At 41.1% G+C, this 24,234-nt stretch overlaps 1 protein-coding gene across 1 annotated transcript in view; it reads left to right on the forward strand.

Annotated features, from left to right (window-relative positions):
* LOC307257938 (protocadherin-15-like) overlaps positions 1-24,234 on the forward strand; it is a gene marked incomplete at its 5' end in the record, with an annotated part of 140,002 nt that overhangs the window by 112,145 nt on the left and 3,623 nt on the right. The window contains 9 exons of the mRNA XM_080037302.1: positions 89-216; positions 5,920-6,135; positions 8,148-8,236; positions 9,347-9,523; positions 11,577-11,795; positions 14,354-14,476; positions 21,816-21,837; positions 22,729-22,767; positions 22,906-22,979. Of these exons, the coding sequence (XP_079893428.1) occupies positions 89-216; positions 5,920-6,135; positions 8,148-8,236; positions 9,347-9,523; positions 11,577-11,795; positions 14,354-14,476; positions 21,816-21,837; positions 22,729-22,767; positions 22,906-22,979 (1,087 nt within the window). The remainder of the gene's footprint in view (positions 1-88; positions 217-5,919; positions 6,136-8,147; positions 8,237-9,346; positions 9,524-11,576; positions 11,796-14,353; positions 14,477-21,815; positions 21,838-22,728; positions 22,768-22,905; positions 22,980-24,234) is intronic.

Genomic DNA, 24,234 nt, shown 5'->3' on the forward strand with positions numbered 1-24,234 from the left:
AGCTCTTATACGCTTGGCTGCTAGGTACATACATACATACTGTTTGTGGCTAAAGTTGAATGACTTCTATTTACTTTTTATTTTGCAGCTAACACAGCCAAGGTGTACATTGAGGTGCAGGATGAGAATGACCACCCTCCCATCTTCTCCAGGCCGAGCTACATAGGTGGTGTGACAGAGGACACCAAGATCTTCAGCTCTGTGCTAAAGATAGTGGTAAGAAAGCATCAGTTATGGCTTTTTTTTGTTATTTTTTTTACATTAACACACATGGGAACAAGTCGAAACTGAAGTGCCCGATTTTTGCTCCGACCTCTCCTACACTCATCGTGCAGCCATGGTGGTGGGGAGAATTCATCCGCTGTGCCCTCTGCGGCAGGGTTTCATCTCATCTCCTATCGCTCACACCATCTCTCCTCAATTTCCCCTCTCCCCACTGTCCTGCAGTGTCCGTGAGCAGGTGGGATCAGAGTGAGAGCTGAGAGCCATAATCCTCGCTTGTTCACAGAAGCATGGCACTACATCCTGTCTGATTGTAAAGCCTGCTCTGCCAAGGTTTCACTTTGTCACCCCCGTCTTACAATGTGCATCCGTCTTTACTGTATGCGTGGGTTGGTGCTAGCGTTTGTGTTTGTGTGAAAAAATCCTTGAGGCTGTGCCCACTTCATGCATTTCCTCGCAAACATACAGTGGGTCATGTCACAGATTTATTCATTTGTCAAGGTTTCAAGTGTTTTTTTTGTGTTTGGGTGGGTGTACGTTTTTTTTTATATATTTCTTGTTAGGTTGTCTTCTTTGTTGTTGAAGAGTACACTTTTTCAATACAGTCACGCAAGGCATTCTCTTACATTTGTCAAGTGGATTTTGTTACTCAGCATCATCATTTATTTACCGCTCAAGACCATAGTTCGATGGTATGGAGCACAAACATACAAATTATAACAAAGCAAAACAAAACAATGGCGTACTGCATGGACAAAATAAAAAACCTTGCAACTGAAGGACATTTTTCAAAAAGTGTCCTTTCAGAAGTCACTGTCTAGTGTCTAGCAGAGATGAAAAATATATCAGAGCTGATAAAAATATCAATACACATTCTCCTGTTACCTTTACTGTATGCGCGAAGCAAAGCACTTTTTTGCCCTTGGTTTAACCTTTCAGGGAGCAGACAGAAAGAAAAAAAAAACTGCAGAAACTTCTCAGGGTTGGGAACAATTACTGGCCAAGTTTTAGTTTTTCTTCAAATACATTCTTTTTCACGGTTAGCATTGCCCTTCAAAAACACTAGAATTGCAAATCAGTCAAATATGTGTTTGGCATATTGAGTTATATATTCTGTATTTGTACACAGCGAGCAGGCGATGTTATAGTGGGGCAGTATGTTAGAACAGGGCAGTATGGTCTTAAGGTCAGATTTTACATAAGAATTTACAGGCAGTTTCTCAGACGAGTTGAGGGGTAAAATAAATTATTGCAACACTATAAAGAATTTAACTACTAATAGCTCCAATAAAAAGGTATTTTATTGTGTTGAAATTAAGCTGGAGGAAATTGATTGGAGGTCATCTAACGCTTACTAGGAGATGGTCAGTCGGGTGGGACGAATACTCTGTACCTTGACTTTCAGATCATCCACTTAACAACCAAGTCAGTTCAATTGGAAAGTATCAATGGATATGAGGTTGTGCTTATTCCAAGTCTCTTTTGTGTGAGGGAAGTCTGGTTCATTTGCCTGTTTGGCTTAAGACTCATTCTGGATAAGATTGCCATTTCTGGTCACAACGCAACACAGGCAACAAGGTATAATTCGGTATTATGAGTTTTACAATGTCTTTTCAAATATTTTTTGGAGGTGAAAGGAAATTTCATAGGGAGTAACTGCAGCCAGTTTCTATTTAACTGGGCCCTGGCCAGGAACATAGGAGCTATTTACATTATAATGGACACTGGACAGAGGCCAATGGTTTCCAGAGAGTGTTTAAGAGAAGAAGTAGGCCTATGTGTAATAGCTAGCAGGCAAGTTGAGGAGTTCAAAAGGTTGAGAAGGGAGATTCTTGAAAGACCTGCTGGCGGATACGGAAAATCAGCCAAAGTCATCAAATGATGCAGAGAGGAGGGAGCCGCCACTCGTATAGGTCGTATATATTCCTGAAATGTGTTGCTGTCTTAAAGTGAAAATACAGGAATACCAAGGGGCAGTTGGGGTTATGTTATTTTTGTTGATGGCCCAAATAAAACCCTGGGCTTGCTTTTACTGCGGGGAAATTAGCTTAGCCCTGATCTTATTGTTATAACTTTTCTTTTTTAAAGCTCATGTGGGACTCATAAAGATTCCTCGAGGAATTGGTGAAGCCAAGTGAATCACTCTTTACTGCATTTGACAACTCTTAAAACATGGAGTAGCATATCTTTAAAGGAGCGATGATAGCACATGACGTGATGCATTATGGGAGATACTCATCGAACATATTTACACCTGCAGAAAATGTCAAACGGTTATCTTAGGCATTAGGAGTATGACTGAACTGTGTTATCCTCTCATTAATTCAGTTCGTTAAAGTAAGAGCTTAGTTTGATATACAGTGACATATAAACTATATTGTTAGAGCCACTATCTGTAATTACAATGATTGCATTGTACAATTGATTGGCAGGTCCTTTGACGCAGAGACTAACATTTCATAACGAATAAATCAATGCTGGTGAAGTTTCCTTATGGCAAAAATTGAAATGCAATAAACTCTGGCCAAAGTTTAGTCTCTAAAGCTGTTTTGTCTGGCTTGAAATGAACCAGGTGAATGAACAATGATCTAAACCGTCATTAACTGTTAGGGGAGTATATTGTGGAGAGTATGACAATTGAATACACATTTATGGGCAAAATTAAAATTCTTGAAGTCATGAATGTTGGATTTTAATTTTTTTTAATGACGGTTGATTAACCATTCTCGTTGCTCAAATCCTCTTTAATACGCAAAGACCACTTTCTGTAGCCTCAGATGTGGCACTGGCACGTGCATTGGCTTTAACCACTTCAGCAGACTCATTTCGGAATTCCCTTTTCTGTCTTTCCTTTGACTTGAAATAGAAACCAAAGAGTGGATTTATGGGTCAAGTTCTGTCTATAATTTCCCCGGGGCCAAGGCTTCTTCACAGTATGTCTAGTGTGAAGGCTGTGTGCTCGACTTAATTAGTGATATAGCCGAGCAGCCCTTTCTCAGGAGATGATCATTAGAAATATCGACATCATTTAGCATATTCTGAGACTTCTGGCCTTATACTTTTTTGCATTGTGTTAGAAATTGAATATAGTAACATAATATAGCCACGAGCAGTGACTGGCGGACATTGGTATGTCAACAAATTCACTTGAGGAGTGCCAGGCAGTTCTTTGTCAGCTAAAGTCTAATTTCAATAGAGATTCAAGAGTAAAGTTAAGTGAAAAAAACCTTTCATTAACAAGGTAGAAGTGTGCCGTTTAGAAGAAAAATGTGATTACATGGTTACACCTTGCTCCTGCTCGCCCTAACAATGACATGACCATGTTTTTTTTTAATCAGTAAGTAATTAGATTCAAGCATAGCCAAATGTTATATCCTCTCAGCTCCCTGCTCGAGCGGTTGGCCCCCTATTTTAAACCCTTTTAAAATACTTTTTCGAACAACAAGGTAGATGCCTTGAATGAATTATCTGGTGTACTGGGGGAGTTTAAATGTAAGCCACTGGGATCCACACATTTCCCCCCTCTAGCTGTCTTTTTGGCAGCTTGCAAACAAAACTCTCAGTCAAAGTGATTCCCCAAGTGGTCCATAACAACTGTTGAAAGGTTTGCCCTACATAAATAATGCCTGTGCATATATTTGGTAAATGTGTCTTTTACTCCAATGAGGATATAGGCACTCTGTTGATTTATGCTGCCCCTTCGTTTGGACCTTGCTCCCCCCTCCTCTCCCAATAGCAGGAGAATAAAAGAGATTGCTCCTATTTATCAGTGTCACTCGCTACAGACAAGCATTCTGAAAATTGATGCCCCTCCCCCCCCCCCCCCCCATGTCAGCTCAGTGGCCAGTTAGATCATGTGCCTCACAGGTCCCCAGTTCTGTGTTTTTTGCTTTTTTCCCGAAGCTTATGAGTCCCATAAATTGCATCTTGTTTTTGAGAGATAAACGTTTGTTTATTATTACCTGTGGTGGGTTGCCCCTGTCATTTTCTCGTTTACGTTGAAGAAATGTTATTATCTCTGGCCCAAGAACTTTTCGAGAATAATGACCCGAATCTGCAGCTCAGCTTGGCTTTACAGAGCTTGTCAACTCATGTATATAGCTATCCGGCCTTCAACTTCACTGTTTTGGTTCACATGGTGTGGTTAATGGCTGCGACAAGCAACTGTGTTCAGTGGGGGGAAAAAACTCTTAAAAAGCCCTCTGTACTCTACACACTCAGGACCAAAAAGCAACCAGACAAAGCAACAAGGTAGTGGACATTTGATGAATAGTAAACGACTAGCTATGCAGGTAGCTTAAGATTCAGATATTTCCCCTGGGAGTTGGTAGAAAGCCAAAAAAGAGGTAAAAGATATTGGACTTCAATTTGCCAGGTGGACTGGAACATGATTCCTAATGAATGGTGAGGTGTCTGCTGGATGTGTAATTAAGCAACTGTTTGATAATAAGTCTAATATGCCTGCTTAAAAGAATGTGATATGTCAATGTGTTATTCCCAACTCGATCAAAAATTAAAGAATCAAAGCAATCCATTCATTCAAAATCAAAGTTAGGTAACCGTGGCTCCTCTTTAGCCTTTCACAATGAATGAAGCTGCAGGAGCGTGAAAACAAACCACTCCAAGTAGAAATAACTTATGAGCCTCCAGCTGCTGCTGCTGCTGCATTTTCCCTCCCGTCAGCCACTTCACAGAACACCTGCATGGAAAAGAATTATGACCAAATATCTCCTCAAACAAGAGGACATCACGTAAACGCTCCACCTCTTGTTCCATTGGGTTTGCTGAGATAATTGCATAAATAGATGATGAAAATGTGCCGTAAATAATAACGGTAAAAATTAACAAAAAGCGTACGTATTGACAGATAGTTAAGGCTTAATTAATGTTATTTAGGGTTAGTTGAGTTAAGTAACTGTTCACGCTTAGTTATTAACAGTTAGTTAATGCTCAGTTAATGCTTATTTAGCATAAACTAAGCCTTAACTAACTGTTCATTTATGTACCCTTATTGTACAGTGTTACCATAATACATTATAATGGCTGCCCACCAATGGTTCTGATATCTTCAGGCAACATAACTTCACAAAATGGCAACAAATCATGGATGCACTAAAACAAATGCTTCACCTCAAATAAGAAAAAAGTGCTCGCCTCCAGTTCTATAACCAGACAGCTCTGATGGCTACGCAACTGTATGTTGTTTTGAGGAAAATTAATCGTTTGGATTTGTCTGAGACATGGCTGAGAATAATAGCGTGATAAATACCGGCAAGATTTATGCACCGTGAGGGGGTTTTGAGGGGTGAATAGACATTGAATCCCACAAGTAACAAAAGCCAGTCTGCAGCGTTTTGCTGTTTAGACTTTCAAAGCATATTGCTCCTCTGGCCCAATTCACTGATGTCACAGCTGGTGTTTCCCGTCGGCTGTCAAGAGACAAAATATCTGTTTGTATCACTGATTGGGAAGTAGCCAGAAGTGCAATTTGCTTGGAACCAAACAGCCACCATCATGGTAGAGCGATGAATGGTGGATGATACTGACTCAGGCGAGATTGCAATCTCCAAAATAGACCGTTTTTCTCTCTTGGACATTGTCCTCTGAATAAGTATTTAACATTTTTCTTTGTTTTGGGTTATAACACTGATTTGTTTTCCCCTGTCTTACTGTGTGTCTGTTGCATTTGTGTTACAGGCCAAAGACGCAGACACTGGGAATTACAGTGAGAATGCCTACCGCCTGATTATCCCACCCACGGCAGAGGGCCAGGACAGCTTTGTCATCGAGCCTTACACCGGTATCATCAAGTCGGCCACCATGTTTCGAAACATGCGCCGATCCTTCTACAAATTTGAAGTCATCGCCACAGACGACTATGGGAAAGGTCTCAGCAGCAGCGCCCAAGTGGTGGTGAGTATCCACTATGTGGCTTTTTAAAGTATGTACGTTTGCAAGGATCAATATGTACGTACACTGCACCTGTACTCTTCTGTGTACACACTCTCTGTTAGTCCTTGACTTGCGTGTCACCCGCACACCAGAGGCACATTGATTGCTCATTGTGTTCAGCTTCCACAGCACGGTCTCTCTCTGGAGAACTGGACTTTTGAAGTGTGGAATTGGTTTGCAATGTCACCTGTCTACAAATCATTGAAACAGGAGATCCTTATTAAAGGTGCATTCCGCCAATTGTACACATCAAAGTCAATTTGATTTGGTAGTTATTGAGGGGTGTGCTGCACAGCCTGTCAAAACCATGTCTTCTCTGGTTCGGGAGGAGTTATGTCAAGTCTGAGAAATTTGCGGGTTTTATAAAGCAAAAGTTTGACATTTTGGGAAATACCCTTATTCGCTTTCTGGTGGAGTTAGATGAGAAGCATGATTGCCACTCCCTGACTCCGCATACATTTTTTAAACATAAATCTAGGGTAGCCTACATGATATAACTAATGTGTATCATCTGTATGAAAGATTATGTAAAAAGAAATTCAAATTTGCCATTGGAGCCAGGCTGGTAGTTTCTATCTGTTTCAATTCTTTGTTCCAAGCTAAAACTAGCTGCTAGCTGTTGGTCGCTACTTGAAATGTAATGGACAGCCAAGAGACCGTAATTGATCTTCTTAGCTAATTTTCTTCCGGGAAACCAAAAAGAGTTTTTCCCCAAATGTCTAATCATTCAGTACTGAATCTCTAATGAGAGAGACTTTTTAAGATTCATTATGACAAGTGCATGCCCCATTGATTTGGAGCTTGACTCATACAAATCGAGTGAGTAGAAGTCTGAATATCTTGACCTTTCAATTATCTCTCTCAACTCCTGCCACTTTACGCTTGAGTTCGCCATTCACATCTTAATTGTTTAATAGAGTAATGTTTTATGCAGAAGTATCCTTGGCAAGAATGTCTGTTTTGCACAAATCTAAAGATGTCTGCAATGAATAACGATCACAAACTTTATATTCTGAGGTTTATTCATTTCAGAGAAACCTCTACTCTGTTTTTCTTCGTACTAATTTGGTCGATATGAACCTCGATTTTGTTAATTATTTTTTTTCTTACTTAGGAGAAATTGTTTTGGTTCCAGTCAATTGAATTATTCACAGTAGGCACATAACACGCAACAAGTGTCCTCTGCCACTGTCTAATAGTCTAATTTAACTCTTTCAGCCCTGTTTATAAACTCTGTACACACGTTCTGTTTATCTTTCTGGGTCCTTGTGTGCATCTGTGTGTTTGTGTAAATGAGCGTCTCTTGTTTATTTGTGCATTTGTTTTTTTTCAATAATTTCCCCCACACACATTCAGTGATTGGGCTCATCTTTGCCCCCAATTCAACGCTTATCTTCCCTGACTGTAGGCAGGCTTATTTTTGGTGTCAGTGAAATATGTCATGGCTAACAAGCCCCTAACGAGACATAGGGAGGGTCTGGGACATTGCCTGGATATGAGAGAGAGCAGTGAGTGCTTAACCACGGTGCTCGTTAATTTTCAAGGGGAAACCTAATTTCACAGGAGCCGCAATGGGAGAATTGGTTTCAGAGCACAAAGGGCTGCTGCCTATGCACTTACCTGCAGCTTCAGAATTAGGTCCTATTATGTTTATGGCACCAATACAAGCAGGTAATTAGAGGGTCTCATCCCAAATCAGGTGATGTGTTGTCTAGCGGTGGGAGTTAATTAACTTAATTAACACAACAGGTCATTTTGTACTTTTTTCAGACCACCGCAGCCAAAACCAATGGGCCTTGTTCAAATGAATGAGAGAACCTGTGTTTTCGCCAAAATCGTCTGATTTGGCGTGAATGCAGCCTTAGAACCAGTCTACTTAAATTGAAGTAGGACACATGAGAATAATGTTTTCTGCTGTCTGTTTTACCCCTTGGTCCCTCATTTCTCCTTTTTCTATAATCATACTCACTCAGGTTTCCGTGGTCAATGCATTGGACATGCAAGTTGTTGTGTCGACTGTCCCACCCGCTTTAATGGAAGCCAGTAGGGAGGAGATCATTCGGTGAGAAAATATTTAATATGAGTGAACATGAAATAAAAGCAAATGATCATGTTGAATGAGTGTTTGCAATATGCTAAAAGTTCAAATTGTGCATTTATTGTTTTATAAAGCAAGCTACTACAGATAGATATTCATCTTTCACCATATTTCTTCCTCAACAGCGGTCCATGCCACAGTACATCTCTTTCCCTTGTATTCAATTTGTCAATTCATTTGTAGGTAGAATTGGCACCGGAAAATCCATTCCTTCTTTAAGTGCATTGTTTTGCCTACTGTGATACGAGGAGAACTCGGTTCAAGGGGGCCTCCTTCATTTGCATTCAAAATCCTTTTTGAAGGACTGGAGTGACGCGTTTGATTCATCTGTGCCAAACATCTATTGAAAATAAATTTGGTTTAATATTGAATGTTTTTAAAACTAATTTAATGTATTAATTGGTAAGATAATGGACTAGGCAATGAGACAGTTGAGACTATCCTTTTAGAGTCCGTTCTTTGAGTCCAAATTCATTAATTATAGACATGAGACATATTTTTGCAGCTCTTGGGGCACAGTCTTTAGTCTAATTAGTCAATCTGAAAGGCACATGGGCTTTAAAAGTTGTTTTTTTCAAGAGTTTGCTGTGTCACTCCTGCTCAAGTGACACACACTTTAGTGACGATAAGCTCTTTGCAGTAATGTCATTTGAGTGGCCTGCGAATGTTGCACATTGTTGGTCAAGATCCAGGACCGTTTTACCTTGAGTGCTCAAATTGTTTATCCACCTTGGCGAATGCAGACAGAAAAGCTTTCCTTTTATCGGCTGTAATTTGAGGTGTGGATTTATCCTTGCCTGAAAAGGATTATCACAGTGTGGCATTGCCAAGAGCCCAGTGTGGAGAAGACGAACACTGCTTCCCCAATGGGACACTCAATGCTAGAGTGGAGTACTTAAGATTGGTGGCTTCCATATTGCTTTGGGGGGAACAAATGTGCCAGAAATGGTTTTAACTAACGTGAACTTTTTTTTTGTGCATACAGTATAAGTCTAGACATTAACAGTTGTTTAGTATTCATGCCTGTATTGCTCTATTTATATAAGTATGACTTGTTGTTTTGTGCCATTTCAGCATACTGGAGCGCCACGTCCAGGACCAGATTCCAGGTGCCAAGGTGATTGTAGAGTCCGTTGGGCCGCGTCGTCATGGCGACGGCTTTGAACTAGAGGACTACAGCAAGTCGGACCTCATGGTGTACGCCATTGACCCGCTCACAAACAGGGCCATTGCGCCCAAGGAGCTCTTCAAGTGAGTGGGTGAATTCTATTACAAGAAGTACAGTCCCATTTGGTGTCAATGAGTGTCCTAATGCCCCTGCTGTGCTGCATGTTTCCCCCCCGCAGTCCCTCTTTACCTCCCCTCCCTACAGTGAGTCAGCAAACATCTCTTTTCTCAGGCCACCCACAGCTTACTCATTTACAGTGTCTCCATCTCTTCACTTTCCTCAATGTAATAATATATAGTATTTTGTATTTATATAGCGCTTTTTCTAAAAACTCAGAATTGCTTTCTTCATAAGACTTTGATTATCCTGCAGGTGCACCGACCCCTGTCATATGTGATAGAAAGAGGCCAAATATAAGGGGAGAAAAGAGGCAGGGCGTGAGGTTAGGGAGAGACGCAGGGAGTATTTCAGTGAATCCATCAAGCCGTCATTGCCACCGCCTCAAAGGGCTGTTTCAAGAATCTGGAGATATGCCAGCAATGTATTCAATACCTTTTATTTGGAGACAGAGAAATGAGAAAGATTTCTGTGTGCTGAAAACCCTCTTTGACGACTGAGAGGCAATGTCCATATGCTATTAAAGCCAAGGAGAAAAGGTGCTTTACAAGACACTTTTACCTCCCATCGGAAGAAAATGGGCCTTGGCCTTAGCTGACACCTGATGATGATCTTGTACTCACCTCTCACATGTTTCTAAGCCCTTCTGTCAAACCCATCTGGTCTTAAAACTCCATCAGAGCATGTGAGTTGCCAATCAATACTCAGCCCATCTGAGTTGTCCAATTCACTCTCAAAGCAATCTGCTCCCTTCATTCAGCTATTTGACACAATGTTCTGTCTTTATTTCTCCTTATCCATTGTTACTGTCAATACGGTTTGGAATTAATTTGGACATGCTGCCCTCAAATGACCGATCTAGCGGTGCTTTGTGTATGTACTGAATTCATCTATAGACATTATCTCAGTGTCCTTGACCATCAAATGAGTCGCTCAACTAAAGGGGTATTAGAGGCCACACTTGTGTCATAAAAACAGCTTTTAACCAACGTTAGTTACCGTTGCCTTTATCGCAAATGGCAGCTTTTAACTGAGCCAGGCTAATTTTGAAACACGCTGGCTACATCGCTGCATTTAATATGAATCCGCTTCCTTAAATACAGATGCCATCAGGAAAAAAATCATTTAGAGTAGAGGAGAAAAGCTGTTTATGCATGCAGTGCATGTCTGACAATGGTTCGAGGTAATTGCATGTAATATGGCTGTGACATTGCCATCAGATCACAGGGGGAGAAAGGGAAAGACAACATAGCGAGTTGATTATTGTATGCGAGTGTCCTTATGCCACCTTGAGAACAGAATTCTCTACCATTTGAATGCTCCAGATGATAGATAGCCTGGGAGGCCGGTTCATAACCTTCATCTTTACACATTTATTCATGTATTGAAATAGAAAAAAAAAGTGTGAGAAAACAGTCAGCTGAACCACTTAACTATGAGCTGAAACTTGTTATTATAATGCTCCATAAAGCCGAGGGGAGCAACATATTTAGGTGATTACTCTGTGTATATTCATCACTGTGATCCCCGGATACCCTTTTCACATTGGCACATTGTTTTCTAAATTGTCTTTTGTTGCATTGGTAATAGTGATTAATGCCCTTTTAAGATAATTAGGATATTCAACAGATTTATAAATTAAGATGGATGACTAACTCCACTATCTACTGTGCATCTATGACACACACACACACACACACACACACACACAAACATAGAAAACTATTTGCCTGATTTAAATGGGCTCCAAGGAACTTGCAGTTTTTGTTCATTCTTGCACCCCCTTTGGACAAAAGCGGTCGTGTTTTCACTACCCTAGCTGTCATTGGTGACCGTACCCTTGACAAAGGCATTAAGGAAAACTATATAAGGATACCATTCTTCGCACTGATGGTCTCGTTTGCTGTTACATGTAATGTACGATCATCAGGGGAAAAATAAGACTGTTTCAGAAATATTTAAAAGTTCCTCGTAGCACCTTTTTGATTATGTGTATATATAAAAAATAAAAATCCACAGGTTCCTGGATGGGAATGTGCTCGAAATCAACAAGGACTTCCAGCCGGTACTGGGCGAGGGCGGCCGTGTGCTTGAGATCCGCTCTCCAGACGTGGTGGCCAGTGTGAAGAAAGCTGCCCAGGCTGTGGGCTACACCGAGGGGGCTCTGCTGGCCCTGGCCATCATCATCATCCTCTGCTGCATCCCCGCCATACTCATCGTCATGGTCACCTACAAACAGTGAGTAGGCTACCTCGCCACGCTGTTAATAATCGCAGCCTCCTGTGCTCCATTAATCATCTTTAACTGCCTGTCAAGAAATTAAGAGGGAAATAGATTTCAATTAAGCAGACCCATTGTGTCGGGAGTTATTGCGTTACACTCGATTGTTTTCTTATTTATTTGTTTTCTCAGCTAAAGCGTCTGCTCCTCACAGACAAAATCGAATTGTTATTGTTCGGTTTGTAAAACCATTGTTTTGCATCCTGAACCCTGCGGCCTGTCTAGAATAGAGCCGGAAAAACGCCACAAACGGCATTGTTGAGGAGTGTATTTGTCAAGTATTTTGAGATAAAGCGAGAGGACTTCTTGCTTGGATGCTGCCTTCTTCGTGCGTGTGTGTGTGTATGTGTGTGTGTGTATGTATGTGTGTGTCTCTCTCTCTCTCTCTCTTTCTCTGTCTAATCAAACATGCTGACTGCGCACTCTGCTGGGCTAATCTCCTTGCTCATGCTCTGTGAAAGCAGATTAATTAACACTCATTTGTGACAAATATCTACAGCCAATTGTGACCGTCACAGTGCTTCCTCACGCTACTTAATCATCTCTGCCTGCCTGACACACACACAGTAAACACTCTCTCTCTCTCCCTCTATCTCGCTCTCTATTTCGCTCTCTCACACGTGCATTCACACACACACACACTGTGCAGTTCAAAGAAATATGATGCTTTTTTGTTTTGAAGCGTCGTTTAGATTGTTGAGGTAATTGAACTGGTGGTTGGCAGGAGTCCAGTTCTTATCCCCCCCTTCAATCGTTGGTATGCAGCAAGGGTTTCATAAACGGTTGATGTTTGGGAAATGTTTATTCGCGGCAGATGGGCAAAGTGCTTGTCCTCACGCAAGTGCACAGACAAAACTCACAGCAGAAAGCTGTTGACGGCGACATTAGACCTAATGCACAAACTGTCATAGCAGATGGCGCTTTGTCGGTGGCCACATTACTTTGGTGAAATTAAATGATTTAGGAATTTACTTTCTCATTTCCGCGTGTCGACATTAATCGCCGTTGCCTAAATTTGGGAATGAATGAAATTTTCAAAACATGAATATGTTTATCCATGTGGTAGAATTGAATAATGTTGTGAATAAGTAATGGTGACATCAAGCATAGATTCACTTATAAAAACTAGCAATGGCTATATTTGCGTGTTGCCCTTCACTCGCTGCTGGAGGCTTAAGTGCTTCCTGCTTTGCATAGAAGTGGAAGTCAGACGTGCCGAAAATGTTCTCTTTTTTCATCTTCGAGTAGACAAGCATAGTGTGTTGAACAAAGATCTTCTGTTGTTTGAGTGATGATTGCTTGATTAATGTTCATTATTGAATGTAACGTGTGCCTAACATTTTCTATTGTGCCCTATCTCTTTCTGATTCTGTCTCCTCTCCTTTCTTCTGAATCACAATCTATCACCAGGTTCAAAGAGTAAGTAATTCTTCTTCTTTGTGTGTTCTACGAAGTGAGCTTTTTCATAGTTTGAAGTGTGTGCGTGAGATGTACAGTGTTTGCCATCTTCCTTATTCATAAGTTATTTTAAGATGACTTGGATGTGTGAAGCCGATTAACTAATTGCCAACCTTTTAAAAATGTCTCCAGTATAGTGATATGTAACAACACTGATTCATCGCATATACTGTAGGCTACAGGATGAATGTTAAATTTGGCAGAACGGTTTCTCTTCATGTGGAAACATCTGGGGACATTTAAAAGGAAAAGCAACCAAAGGTCAACAATCCTGCATGTGCATTGATGTTGGTCCTAGTAGTTCAGAAAAGCATAATCACACAGCATGCAACTCATAAAGTATATAGTTGAAGATACAAAATAAGACATTACACCTACAATATTTGAGTGCTTATGTGTTCTTGTGTTTTGCTTTTGTTATATGTAAAGCTCCATTAAGCAATATATTATTTGTTTTTAGTTCTGAAATAAATGCATCCCTTAAAAGCTGAAGGGGTTGCTAGTACTGCAGATACTACTAAGAATCAACACTTGGAGATCTCACCAGCTTTCACTGTGCACAAGTGTAGAAAGTTGAGCAAGCTAACGAGAGCCACATGATTGCAAATGAGCAATTGCTTGCTAGCATGTTAGTTATTAGAAATGTAATTCATTGTAATAACTCACATTTAATTGAGTTAAGTTAAAATAATGTGTCAATCCTTAACGTTGTATGTGTACTCTCTTTTTTAGCCTAAACAGTAAACAAAACAAAAAAAATATTTATTGCAGCTTTAAGTTATCCCTACCTTATCCCTATCATCTCTTTAGACCAACAGTATATTAACTTCGACCAGTATACTGCATGTGCCTCTTTATCAGTTAATCATGGTATAAACTTTATGCATGAGTGATGTGGCTGAGGAGTTCATTCTTAATTCAAACTTGAATTTTTTTAATTGATTTTTCATTGCATGTTTTTCGTATGAGAAGTTTTTTTTTGTCCTCATGTCTTATTTTGTGTGTGGATTTGAAACACAAATCTCTGGTGGCTTTAAAATGTTAACGCTTTTGCTCAGGCGACAGGCAGAGTGTGCCAAAACAGCCAGGATTCAGATGGCTTTACCACCGGGAGGGAAAGCACCTCCTCCAGCGGCTGCTCCCACCGCCAACCTGTATGAAGAACTGGGTGACAGCAGCACGTAAGTTTACAATAAATCCTTTACTATATGTGTATATCCTTCCCTCATGCTCCCATAAGCAGGTAGCCCACTGCATGGTTCCTTTCCAAACTCAGAATAAAGGCTTTCAGGGTGAATGGTAGTATTTTTCCAGTAAAAGAAAAAAAAACTAAATCAGGAGAATGTTTACTTGCAGTTAAGAAATTAATATGAATAAGGGAGAAATATACCCACTGCCACCATTCTTTTGGGAGAATGTATCTCTCCTAATGTGTAGCTTGACTTAAATGTATTAAGAAATGCAAGACCCTCTTTCTAGACAAGATTGTGTTTAAGTTGAAAAAATACAACATAGTTTACTCAAATAGAAACAAATACAGGATGTAGCCTTCGGTTAATTAATTGATTGTGTGATGGAATACACAATCAATTACTACATGGAATACTTCCTGAGCTTGCCGAATGTTTTGCCATCAGCACAATCGGATTTCACCTTTCAAGTTAAACGCTCCCCTGAATGTGTAATGTAATGAAATGGTAATGCTTGTGGATTAAATGAGGTTGAATTGAAAACTGCGGCCCCGCTGGGTTTAATAATTTTGATTTGCAGCGTGCTAAGGCAATAAGGCCTCTAACATCACAATCGCTGTTAAAAAAGAAAATGGAAATTTAATGTGGTGCTGTAAAGAGCTTTTGCAATGTTTACAACAGATGTTGACCGAAACCGAACAACGAGCGCAAGCTTTCGGTTCTGCAGCAGGAGTAAAGCTCTCATGGGGATTTTATTGGAGCTCAGCGTCGTTTATTTGGGGGTTATTTTCCACACTGCACTTGGAATAAGAGAAGTTGGTCTAATAAACAACCATATTAAAGTACTTTGAAAACTCCCTGCGTAAAATACAGAATTTCCTATGCAGAAATATTATGGACCAATGCCAATCCAGGGCCTATAATCTCCCCCTGCCCACTGTTCCTCAGTTCATGTTGAGGGTCCGCCATTCTAAGTGCCATTTCAAAACAATAAGCCATAACTGGGAGTGGGTTAGAAAGCCCCCCATCACCAAGTCTGCATAAATGCAAGCTAAAAAACCCAAATGTTCTCAGGTGCTGCCTAGTTGTATGCATCAATAATACATTTCCGATACAATCTACTCGTGTTTAACAAAGAAAAGAACACATTTAATTTCAAAAACTGTGGAAACCTTAAAAAATTGGCCATTACAACAACATTTTAAAATGTCCAATTCCTCCTAAATATTAAATACTGCATGTGTAAAAATAAACAAAATATATCCTTCAAATGAATTGCAAGTTTTAAACTAAATGTAGATAATTGTCACGTATGCAAAACAAATTTTGAAAAAAAACTTTATTAATTTCAACATGAACGATTATAGTACTATTTCATTTGTGTAACCGATATTAATTGTAGAATGACATTAAAGATATCCTCCTGTGAAGATGTAATTTTCTTATTTTTTTCTGATTTGTACAGTATTTATTACATCATTGTACTTATGTGTACGCTATGGTTTGAATAAAGCTGATTTCTATGTTTTCTGTTGGAGAAAGGCGAGTGGCTCCCTAAGCTTTTTACACCCTCCCCCTTCATGAAGAGACCCTCCACAGCCACGAGTGTGTAGGGATCGGATTGGAATTGGCCCATAGTGTGTATGTGCGTGTGTGAGTGCTTTGTGTTTGTGCCAACAGTCGTGCGTACTCTCCGATGCACACAGCAAATAAATCAGTACAATATTTACCCTCAGAATGCAAAATACTGAGGTACCCTTGAGCCCACACTTCATCCACACCTCTGACATTTCTGCTTTAGTCATTTTACCATCTGTCTGTGTTTCTATATTTTCCATCATTTCTATTCCCCTGTTTCTCTGGATTTCAGACTGCAGTAAGTAATCCCAAAACAAAGGATGTATGAATATGATCAACATTATTTCTAAATATTACAAAGTAGCAGCTGCTCCCCCACCCCCCTCTTCCTTGTAGCTTTTGCTGAGCGTATGCACATTCTACATAAAAATATGATTTTAGTACCTAATTGATTTTAAGTGTCAAAGCCTGTTTTGTCACTAGACCTTGGGGAAGTGGTAGCAGTTGGAACATTTTGTAGTTTTTTAGTCTTAGTGAAACTCTTCTACTTCCATATAGTCTGGAGAAGAGATGCCTCCCTTTGATTAGATAGTGATTATTGTAATTCAGTAGATTCTATATCATTATAGCCGTCTTGTCACTCTAATCCCATTAGATAATCGCCTCCTTTTGTGTTTCTCTGCTCATACCTTCATATCTTAGTGTTGTGACTGATTGCACTAATATGGCCAATAATCCAATTTATATATTGTTCTCAAAAAGTTTCTCTTTCATTTGTTTTTTTTTTACCTGAAAATGCTGGACCATACATTAAGCTATTTAAATCAATAAACCAATCTCTCGGTTGAATTCACCATTACAAATCAAAGCATCAGTCACAATAGAGGCATAATCTGTTAAGGAGAAATGATAGCACAGCAGCTTTTTCCACACCCTTTGTTCTTTGCTTCACTCGCCCTCTCAGACCATCAATCTTTTACCTGTTTCAAGTCTTTTCTTTTCTTCTTCACCCTCCACTTTTCATTTGGGCTAGGGCTAAAAAGTCTGTCACCGGAGGGGCTGACCACCGGAGGATTTTTGGCACCTTTGACTGTCGCGCCATGGCAGCAGCCCGAGGCAACGGAGCGTTGCATGTCGACTTACCAAAGTCAGGCAGCAACGTGACCTTCCTGTCCGACCGCCAACCGCTCACCACTCACAACCCTGTCTACGATGACAGCAGTCCCACCGGCAGCCCTAAGGTCTTCGTACAGGGGGAGACCCAGTCCGAAAAGCGCTTCTCCTTTTCTCCTTTCCACTCATCTGGGCCGGATTTCGCCTGGTCGATGCCCGCTCGTGTTCACTACAACTTGCACGATTACGACGTACCGAGGAGACAAGCTCTTATGGACCCACGCGAATGGGAGCTGCAGCTGCTCCAAGCGGCCATCGAGTCTCAGTCTGTCTGTCTCAGGCCAGAGAGTTCAAAGACCAATCGCCTCAGTCGCAGCACGGAGACCAAGCTGTCTGTCCGAGAGCAGGCCAGGCAGTTCGAGCAGCAGGCCATCCAGGAACAATCCCTAAAGGACTCCCTGGGCTCCCTCTCTTCCATCCTTATCCGGGATAGAGACAGTGATGACACGCTAGAGCTGACCTCAGAAACCCTGCTATCCATCATGGATTACCCCAATAGCCCCATCGTGTCCGTGGGCAGAGACGTGACCCCCAGCATTGTCGTCACCCAGGGGGACAAGTCGAGGCCCCTGTCGAGTAAGAAAGCGACTCCACCCGTCCTCAAGAAGTTCAGCTCCAGCATCTCCAGCTACTTGACGCACCAGCCCTGTCAGATCACCGTGGAGATGATACCAGACCCACCCCGAAATCCAGCGCCGCCTCCTCCCTCACAACAGCAGTCGCGTCCAGCTTCGCCATCCACATCTCCTCCATCTTCTTGTCCACCGTCACCATCCCATCTTCATGAACCTCAGCATTCCCCTAACCCTCAATATAACCCTAACCCTGAACATACCCCTAACCCTAACCTTCAACATTCCCCTAACCCTAACCCTCAACATTCCCCTAACCCTCAACATACCCCTAACCCTAACCCTCAACATACCCCTAACCCTTACCCTCAACATAGCCCTAACCCTAACCCTCAACATAGCCCTAACCCTCAACCTAACCCTAGCCCTCCTCCTCCTCCAGCCACTCCTCCTCCTCCTCCTCCTCCCCCTCCCCCTCCTCCCCCTCCTCCAGCTACGCCTCCAATCAATAAAGCACTTACTCCCCCAGCTCCCCCGCCCCTCCCTTCCCCTACCTTACCTGTCAGTGAAAGGTTGCGCCCAGTCGTCCAGTTTGTTCCAAGCTATTTGCCTCCTGTGTCCTCACTCCGCCCCGCTTCAGAACGGAACCGCGCCCCTCCTCCTCCCCCTCCTCTCGACCCTTTATCCCAAACGGAAGGAAGCAAGAAGAGGGAGCTCAAAGGGATCCTCAAAAATATCCGCAATCTGGCCGAGATAGAGCGATCCGTTGCCAACATGTACAGCCAAGTAGACAAAAGTTGCAAGGTGCCCAAGTTCAACACCAAACCGCAAGTGATTGTGGAAACGGAGGGCGCTAACGAGTGGCAAAGCTCCGACCCCCGCGATGAACCGAGCTCGCCGAAGACGACCGACTCCAGCTATGCAGTAACAAGCTTGAACTGTGCTGAAAATAAGACAAATCAACAGAACATGTCAGCGGAGGTTCAGCAGGCGAGCCAGTTAGACTTCAACAGCCCAGACGCTGTCGAGCTCAGTGAACAGTTTTCCTCTCAGTCCACAATCCTCTGACCTTGTTTCTCCCTGTGTCCATACTCTCATTATTTCAATTTATACATCTCCATTCCTGCTTAATTCTACTGTTTCTAAATACTTTTTACTTTTTGCACAGTTGCTAGTATTTTATATAAGCGCAAGACAAGTCAAACAATTTTGACTGTGTTGGTAAAAAGGCTTTTTTTTTTTACTTGATACTTTGTGTGGAAAACCTATTTTTAGTGTCACCTGCCAAGAAATGTACTGAGCTCTGCCAATTACACTGTACAATATGCTTACAATCTTGCATTAAAATACGAGAGGCTTGCATTGAAAACATCACTTCAGCTCTTTTGCATGTTTTAATTATCTGAACTGCTATGAGATCTTTGATAGTGTTAAATATGTCCCCGGAGTTTACAGATTAGTAAAGTCAGTTTCTGGTGTTATACCTATGTTATTTTAGTCCTTTATCTTAACATGAACATTTAATAACGAAAGGTACTTTAATTAAATCATACCAAACACCAAAATTTATAAATACCACAACCCTGGGGTCTGTTTTTTCCCACAATTAGGTGGCTGCAAAATGCTGATTTCAAAATTTGCTCTTTTGCCTCTACAAGATAAGAGCATGAAAATTAAGGGTTGTGTTGCTTCATGCTGAATCTAAATCAAGTAACATTTTTTTTATCTTTTTCAAACGAGGGTAAATTACCATAACTGTTAAGAATTTCCCAAAGGTATAAAATGTCTGTGAAATAGGCTTCCGAGTGTTCAGGAAGGATGATCACATATTTTTTGAGGAAATATATCCAGAAAGTATTTTCAGTCATTTAGGCTCACATAAAATATGACATACAAGGATTAATGAATGTGATATGAATGCCCCTGAGCAAGGGCACAGTTGACAGTAAATCTATTTACTCAAACCAACATCAAGTGGACCTAAAGTAGTTATCATACGTAGGCAGGCTACAATTATTTAACTATAATACAGTTGAATGCAGATACGACATGGCCACGACCATTGGTTGAAGCATCAGCTATATACATTGACTTGGTTCATCAGACTCATGTTGAATGAAAGGAGCAAACCTACGGGGGAGTTGTCTATTCACATGTCTGAAAAGAAATTCTCCCAGCATGATAAAGTAGTCACTGTGATGTTCAGCTGCACACTGGAAGAGGCTAATTAGAGAACCGATCAATTGTTAACCGAGGCTGCCGCCTGTGGGACTGTCAACCACTGTTACCCTCTCCTTTCCTTTTCAATCTTTCTGACCTTCTGCTCATCCCATTCGTCTGTGTTTCTCTCTCTCTCACTCTAGTTAGCTCTCATTCTTTCCAATACCAGGCCTCTTCTTGTTAATCTTTCTATCCTTGTGGTTCTCGGGAGATTCCATTACCTACTTTACACTTATTGCAATGCGGCCTGTGTCCCCTCTCTCTCCCCTGTACTCAGGTTTTTCACTTCCACTCGTCTCCGTCTTTCTCCCACGTACCCTTCATGTATCACCTTCAATGACCTAAGGCAAAATGGTCTTACCGTACCTCACTTACAGGGCAATGCAATGTATGATTCATCACACGTTCCCCTGATGGGTCGATCGAACAACTGCTAATTCTGTATTCCACGTTCACGACATGAGGCTGTTTTGTGAAAAAAAGGCTAGCAAGGACACATGCTGAGAGCAGGAAGCCATAATGGAAGGTTTTCGTTAGATTTTATGTTTACAACTCTTTTGTGTCCCTACTGTTGATTAAGTGCAGTTAAAAAAACACATAGATAAATGTATTCAAATGTTAGACATCTTTTGATAATCAAAGCACTTCCAAACTTCCAGAGCCCTTTCTTAAGAAGATGTCTAGCTAAAATGAAGGTAAACTTATAATAAAGGTATTTTTTGAGTATATTTAAGCATAACAGATAACGTTAAGCCAATTAATCACTGGGTTCTTCAGGATTTATATCTTGCTGTAATTCTGAGCTCACCTCTCTCACCTCCTTTTCTACAACAGTGCATTTCACCCATCCTCCCCTCCCCCCCCCCAAGTCCCTCCTCTCTTGTGCAAACTTCCTGTGGCTGCATTCCACTGGGCCATTTTTCATGATGTTGCATGAAGCAGCAGTAGCCAGGAGCCAAGCCAACAGGTCATCCATCAGATCCCACTCCCATCATGCACCCTGCCTGGGAGGCGTGGCCATATGGTTCTGCCCTGTCCCCTGCTCCCTGCCTATTATAACAGATTACAGCTCTCCAGAGAAAGCTCACATCATTGCTTGGCCATATATCTGAGTGTGAAAGCCGTCGTTATTTATGGGCTGAGACAGGTTACAGTTGTACGCTTGTGGACTTGGAGGTTTGAGCCGCGCTGCTCCATTACTCGCCGTTTCTCATTGACTTGTACTGAATGCACTATAGAACTGTTTTTTTATGTGACTCATGGAGTGAAATTCCTAAGATTGAACAATTGCCCTCTCTTAAAAAAAATGCTACATTATGACATGATAACCAAAGACGGTTTGATTAAATTCAGACTGTCAGTTATTCCCCTCTGAATCACAATGTCCTTTTTATATCTGCCAGGAGATGCTCTAGATATGCCTGTGTAAACACTGACCTTTTTTTTCAAAGTCCAATCTTCACAGCCTCTTTTATATTTGCATTTATTGTATCTTTTTCTCTCTCCCCTGTTTGGATGAGATAACGTGGGCGAAAACAGCCCACACCAGCATGATTACACTGTGGCCTTAGGCACCCTTTTCTAAAACTGAACTGAGATCTGCAACTCTGTAATTTAACAAAAGAAAGTGCACAGTAAGTAAAGCTGCAATATTACTCACTGGTCAGCAGAATGTAGACGTGCCAGTCCCGTAGACTTAACATTCCATTTATTTGATAGCACTTGAAACGCTGCCGTCAATCCATATTCATTATTTTTCTTATTTCCTCCTTTCTTGCGGCGCACAGCAGGCGAGGCTACGGCAGACAGGTAAGCATTCTTGTTGTGATGTGTTTTTATCTTATTGTTATGCCAAGACATGTTGTCACTCTCAAGGCGGCTCGAGGCAGCGTAGATCCTATTATTCTTATCTACAACTTACCTGATGGAAAACCCTGAATGAGGTTCAGATGAGATCCCGCTGATAGGACTTCTAACACTGACAATACAGTTTAGGTTTGATTCAAAAGTTTTGTTGTATTCTCCATTGTTCCTGTCAAGTAGCAGATAAGCATTTCGATGAGTTGGAGGGAAAAAACAATCAGTGTCTGATCAAAGAGACTATGTTTGACAGTGTTTGACATTATGCTCTTGTGTTGTCACCTTCAAATAAAATATGACCAGTCAAAGTCAGACATACAGCGGATGTTTCATTTTCTGTTTCAATTTCTTAAAGGTAGAATCAGCGATTCTGTTGAAAGCTTGTTTTCAACATCACTTTTTGTCCAAATTAGGGAATATCTCCTCATCACGCTACCTGTCCGTATTGTGATGCAATTCTTTTTTTAAGCCCAGTGTTAATACACAGCCTAGGTTATTCAAAAAGCACGTTGCTAGCTACGGTGTGTCACTTTGTTTACATACCAGTTTACAGAGCCTAGGCTATGTATTAATGATTTTGACAAAGTGATTTTGACAAAAAACATTCTCGCTGACTCCGCCTTTAACACATTCCCTATTTTTTCCCATCAGTATGTATCTAATTTTTTACAACTTGCTCTTCCATTGTGTATGAGACAGAGTTAGCAATAAACATAAGAAAGGCCTGCAGTTTCTGGATTTAAATCTGAAACGTGTAGCGTGAACTCTTCCTTATTGTCTCTCTCCTGACCCTCCCTTCCTTCCATTGCCCTATCCTTCTTCTGTACTAATCTTTGGCAGCAACAGCAACTGCTGAGGCCATCTCTTCTGAGACCTGAGGTAGAAACACTCCTGTTTTCCTAATTCACAGGGATTGTAGTCATACTGCTGTGTACTCATCCTGTATGCTGCTGCTGCTCTTCTTCTTCAGTCTTTCTCCGAGGAGTGCTGAGTAATTTCTCTCTCTCTGAAATGCAGGAACTCTCCATGGAGTCAGGTATCGACCCAGGCCAGGACTACTACACACAGGACTACTATAATTATGACCAAGGGTAAGCATGCAGCCAACTGACCGTTTCACCTCTCATAAGATTTACTCTAATCCAAGTCATTGATCTCTATTGGCTCATTTAACTTATCTTTTTTTTTAAAACACATTGTTAGGGCTTACTGATAGTGACCTTGCCTTCTGGTTCTCAGTGCTTAGTCCTTGGGGGGGAGGATAATGTACTAAAGAATTTCAGAATACAAGGATGAGCATAACTTATGCTTCCCCTTCAGAAGTACAAGCCATCCAAGCTTTTACCCTCTGTACCCCCATCAAATGAGATCAATTATACTGCCTTGAATCAAACGTGAATGTGTTTTCTCATGGTTAAATGGATAGAGGCTGTTTTCCATTGCCCATATCGTCTAAAGAGGGACAAAATGTAACTCGGAATTCTAAGAGCTGCTGAGAAATTGATATTCATTTAACGGTCCGTGGCAGGTGACCTGCATCCCTCAGGGGAATTATGCTGCATGTTTATCAGTACAGGGAATAGCTTTTGCACCTTGAAGGCTTAAATCGCTGAGAGGAAATCTGATAAACATTAAAAACTGTTCATATTGAATTTGAGTGTTGAAATTGCCCCTGCGGTCACTCGCCCAGCTGCCTATCATCTTTACTAACTAATTAACCAAACTGTTGCTCACCTTGTTTGATTCACACCGGCCTTCATTTGTAACAAGCTGTAATTAAATTTTAATGGCATGTCACAAAAGTTCATTGCTAAAGCTGTTGTTGCCAATGAGTGGAACATCACTATGACAGGATGCCTTTTATCTATTTTGTAGTTGCATTGAGGGGCAACCACTAACAGCAGTCAAGCTTTTAATCCAGCAATCACCAGATGGTTTGGTCCTCAGAGGCACCCTGACATTGACACAAACCACGCCATCAGTGTCTTTCATTGAGGCTCCTCTATGGTTCAGTGCTGTAGTGTAAGAAGAATAATTCATGTGCAATTACAATGCTCTGAGCCAATTGAGGCCATCCACCACTCTAATGAAGGCAACATAATGGTGGAAAATATTTGTTTAAATATGATTATTAATAATGTTCAAGGTTTTTTTTATCTGCTCTTTCTTCAAGTCACCATCAACACCGATATACAAAAACAATAGAAATATGATTTAATGTCTTATTTTTCCTTACCTTTCATTTTATTGGCAATTGTCAAGAAAAAAATGACTGTGCATTCTGATCTCTTTGGGGAGTGTGGTTGGATCGAAAGTCTTGTCTAACACTCCCCTGATGAAAGCAGT

Source organism: Ammodytes marinus (assembly GCF_949987685.1).
Source record: "Ammodytes marinus genome assembly, chromosome: 11".
NCBI classification, from domain to species: domain Eukaryota; kingdom Metazoa; phylum Chordata; class Actinopteri; order Uranoscopiformes; family Ammodytidae; genus Ammodytes; species Ammodytes marinus.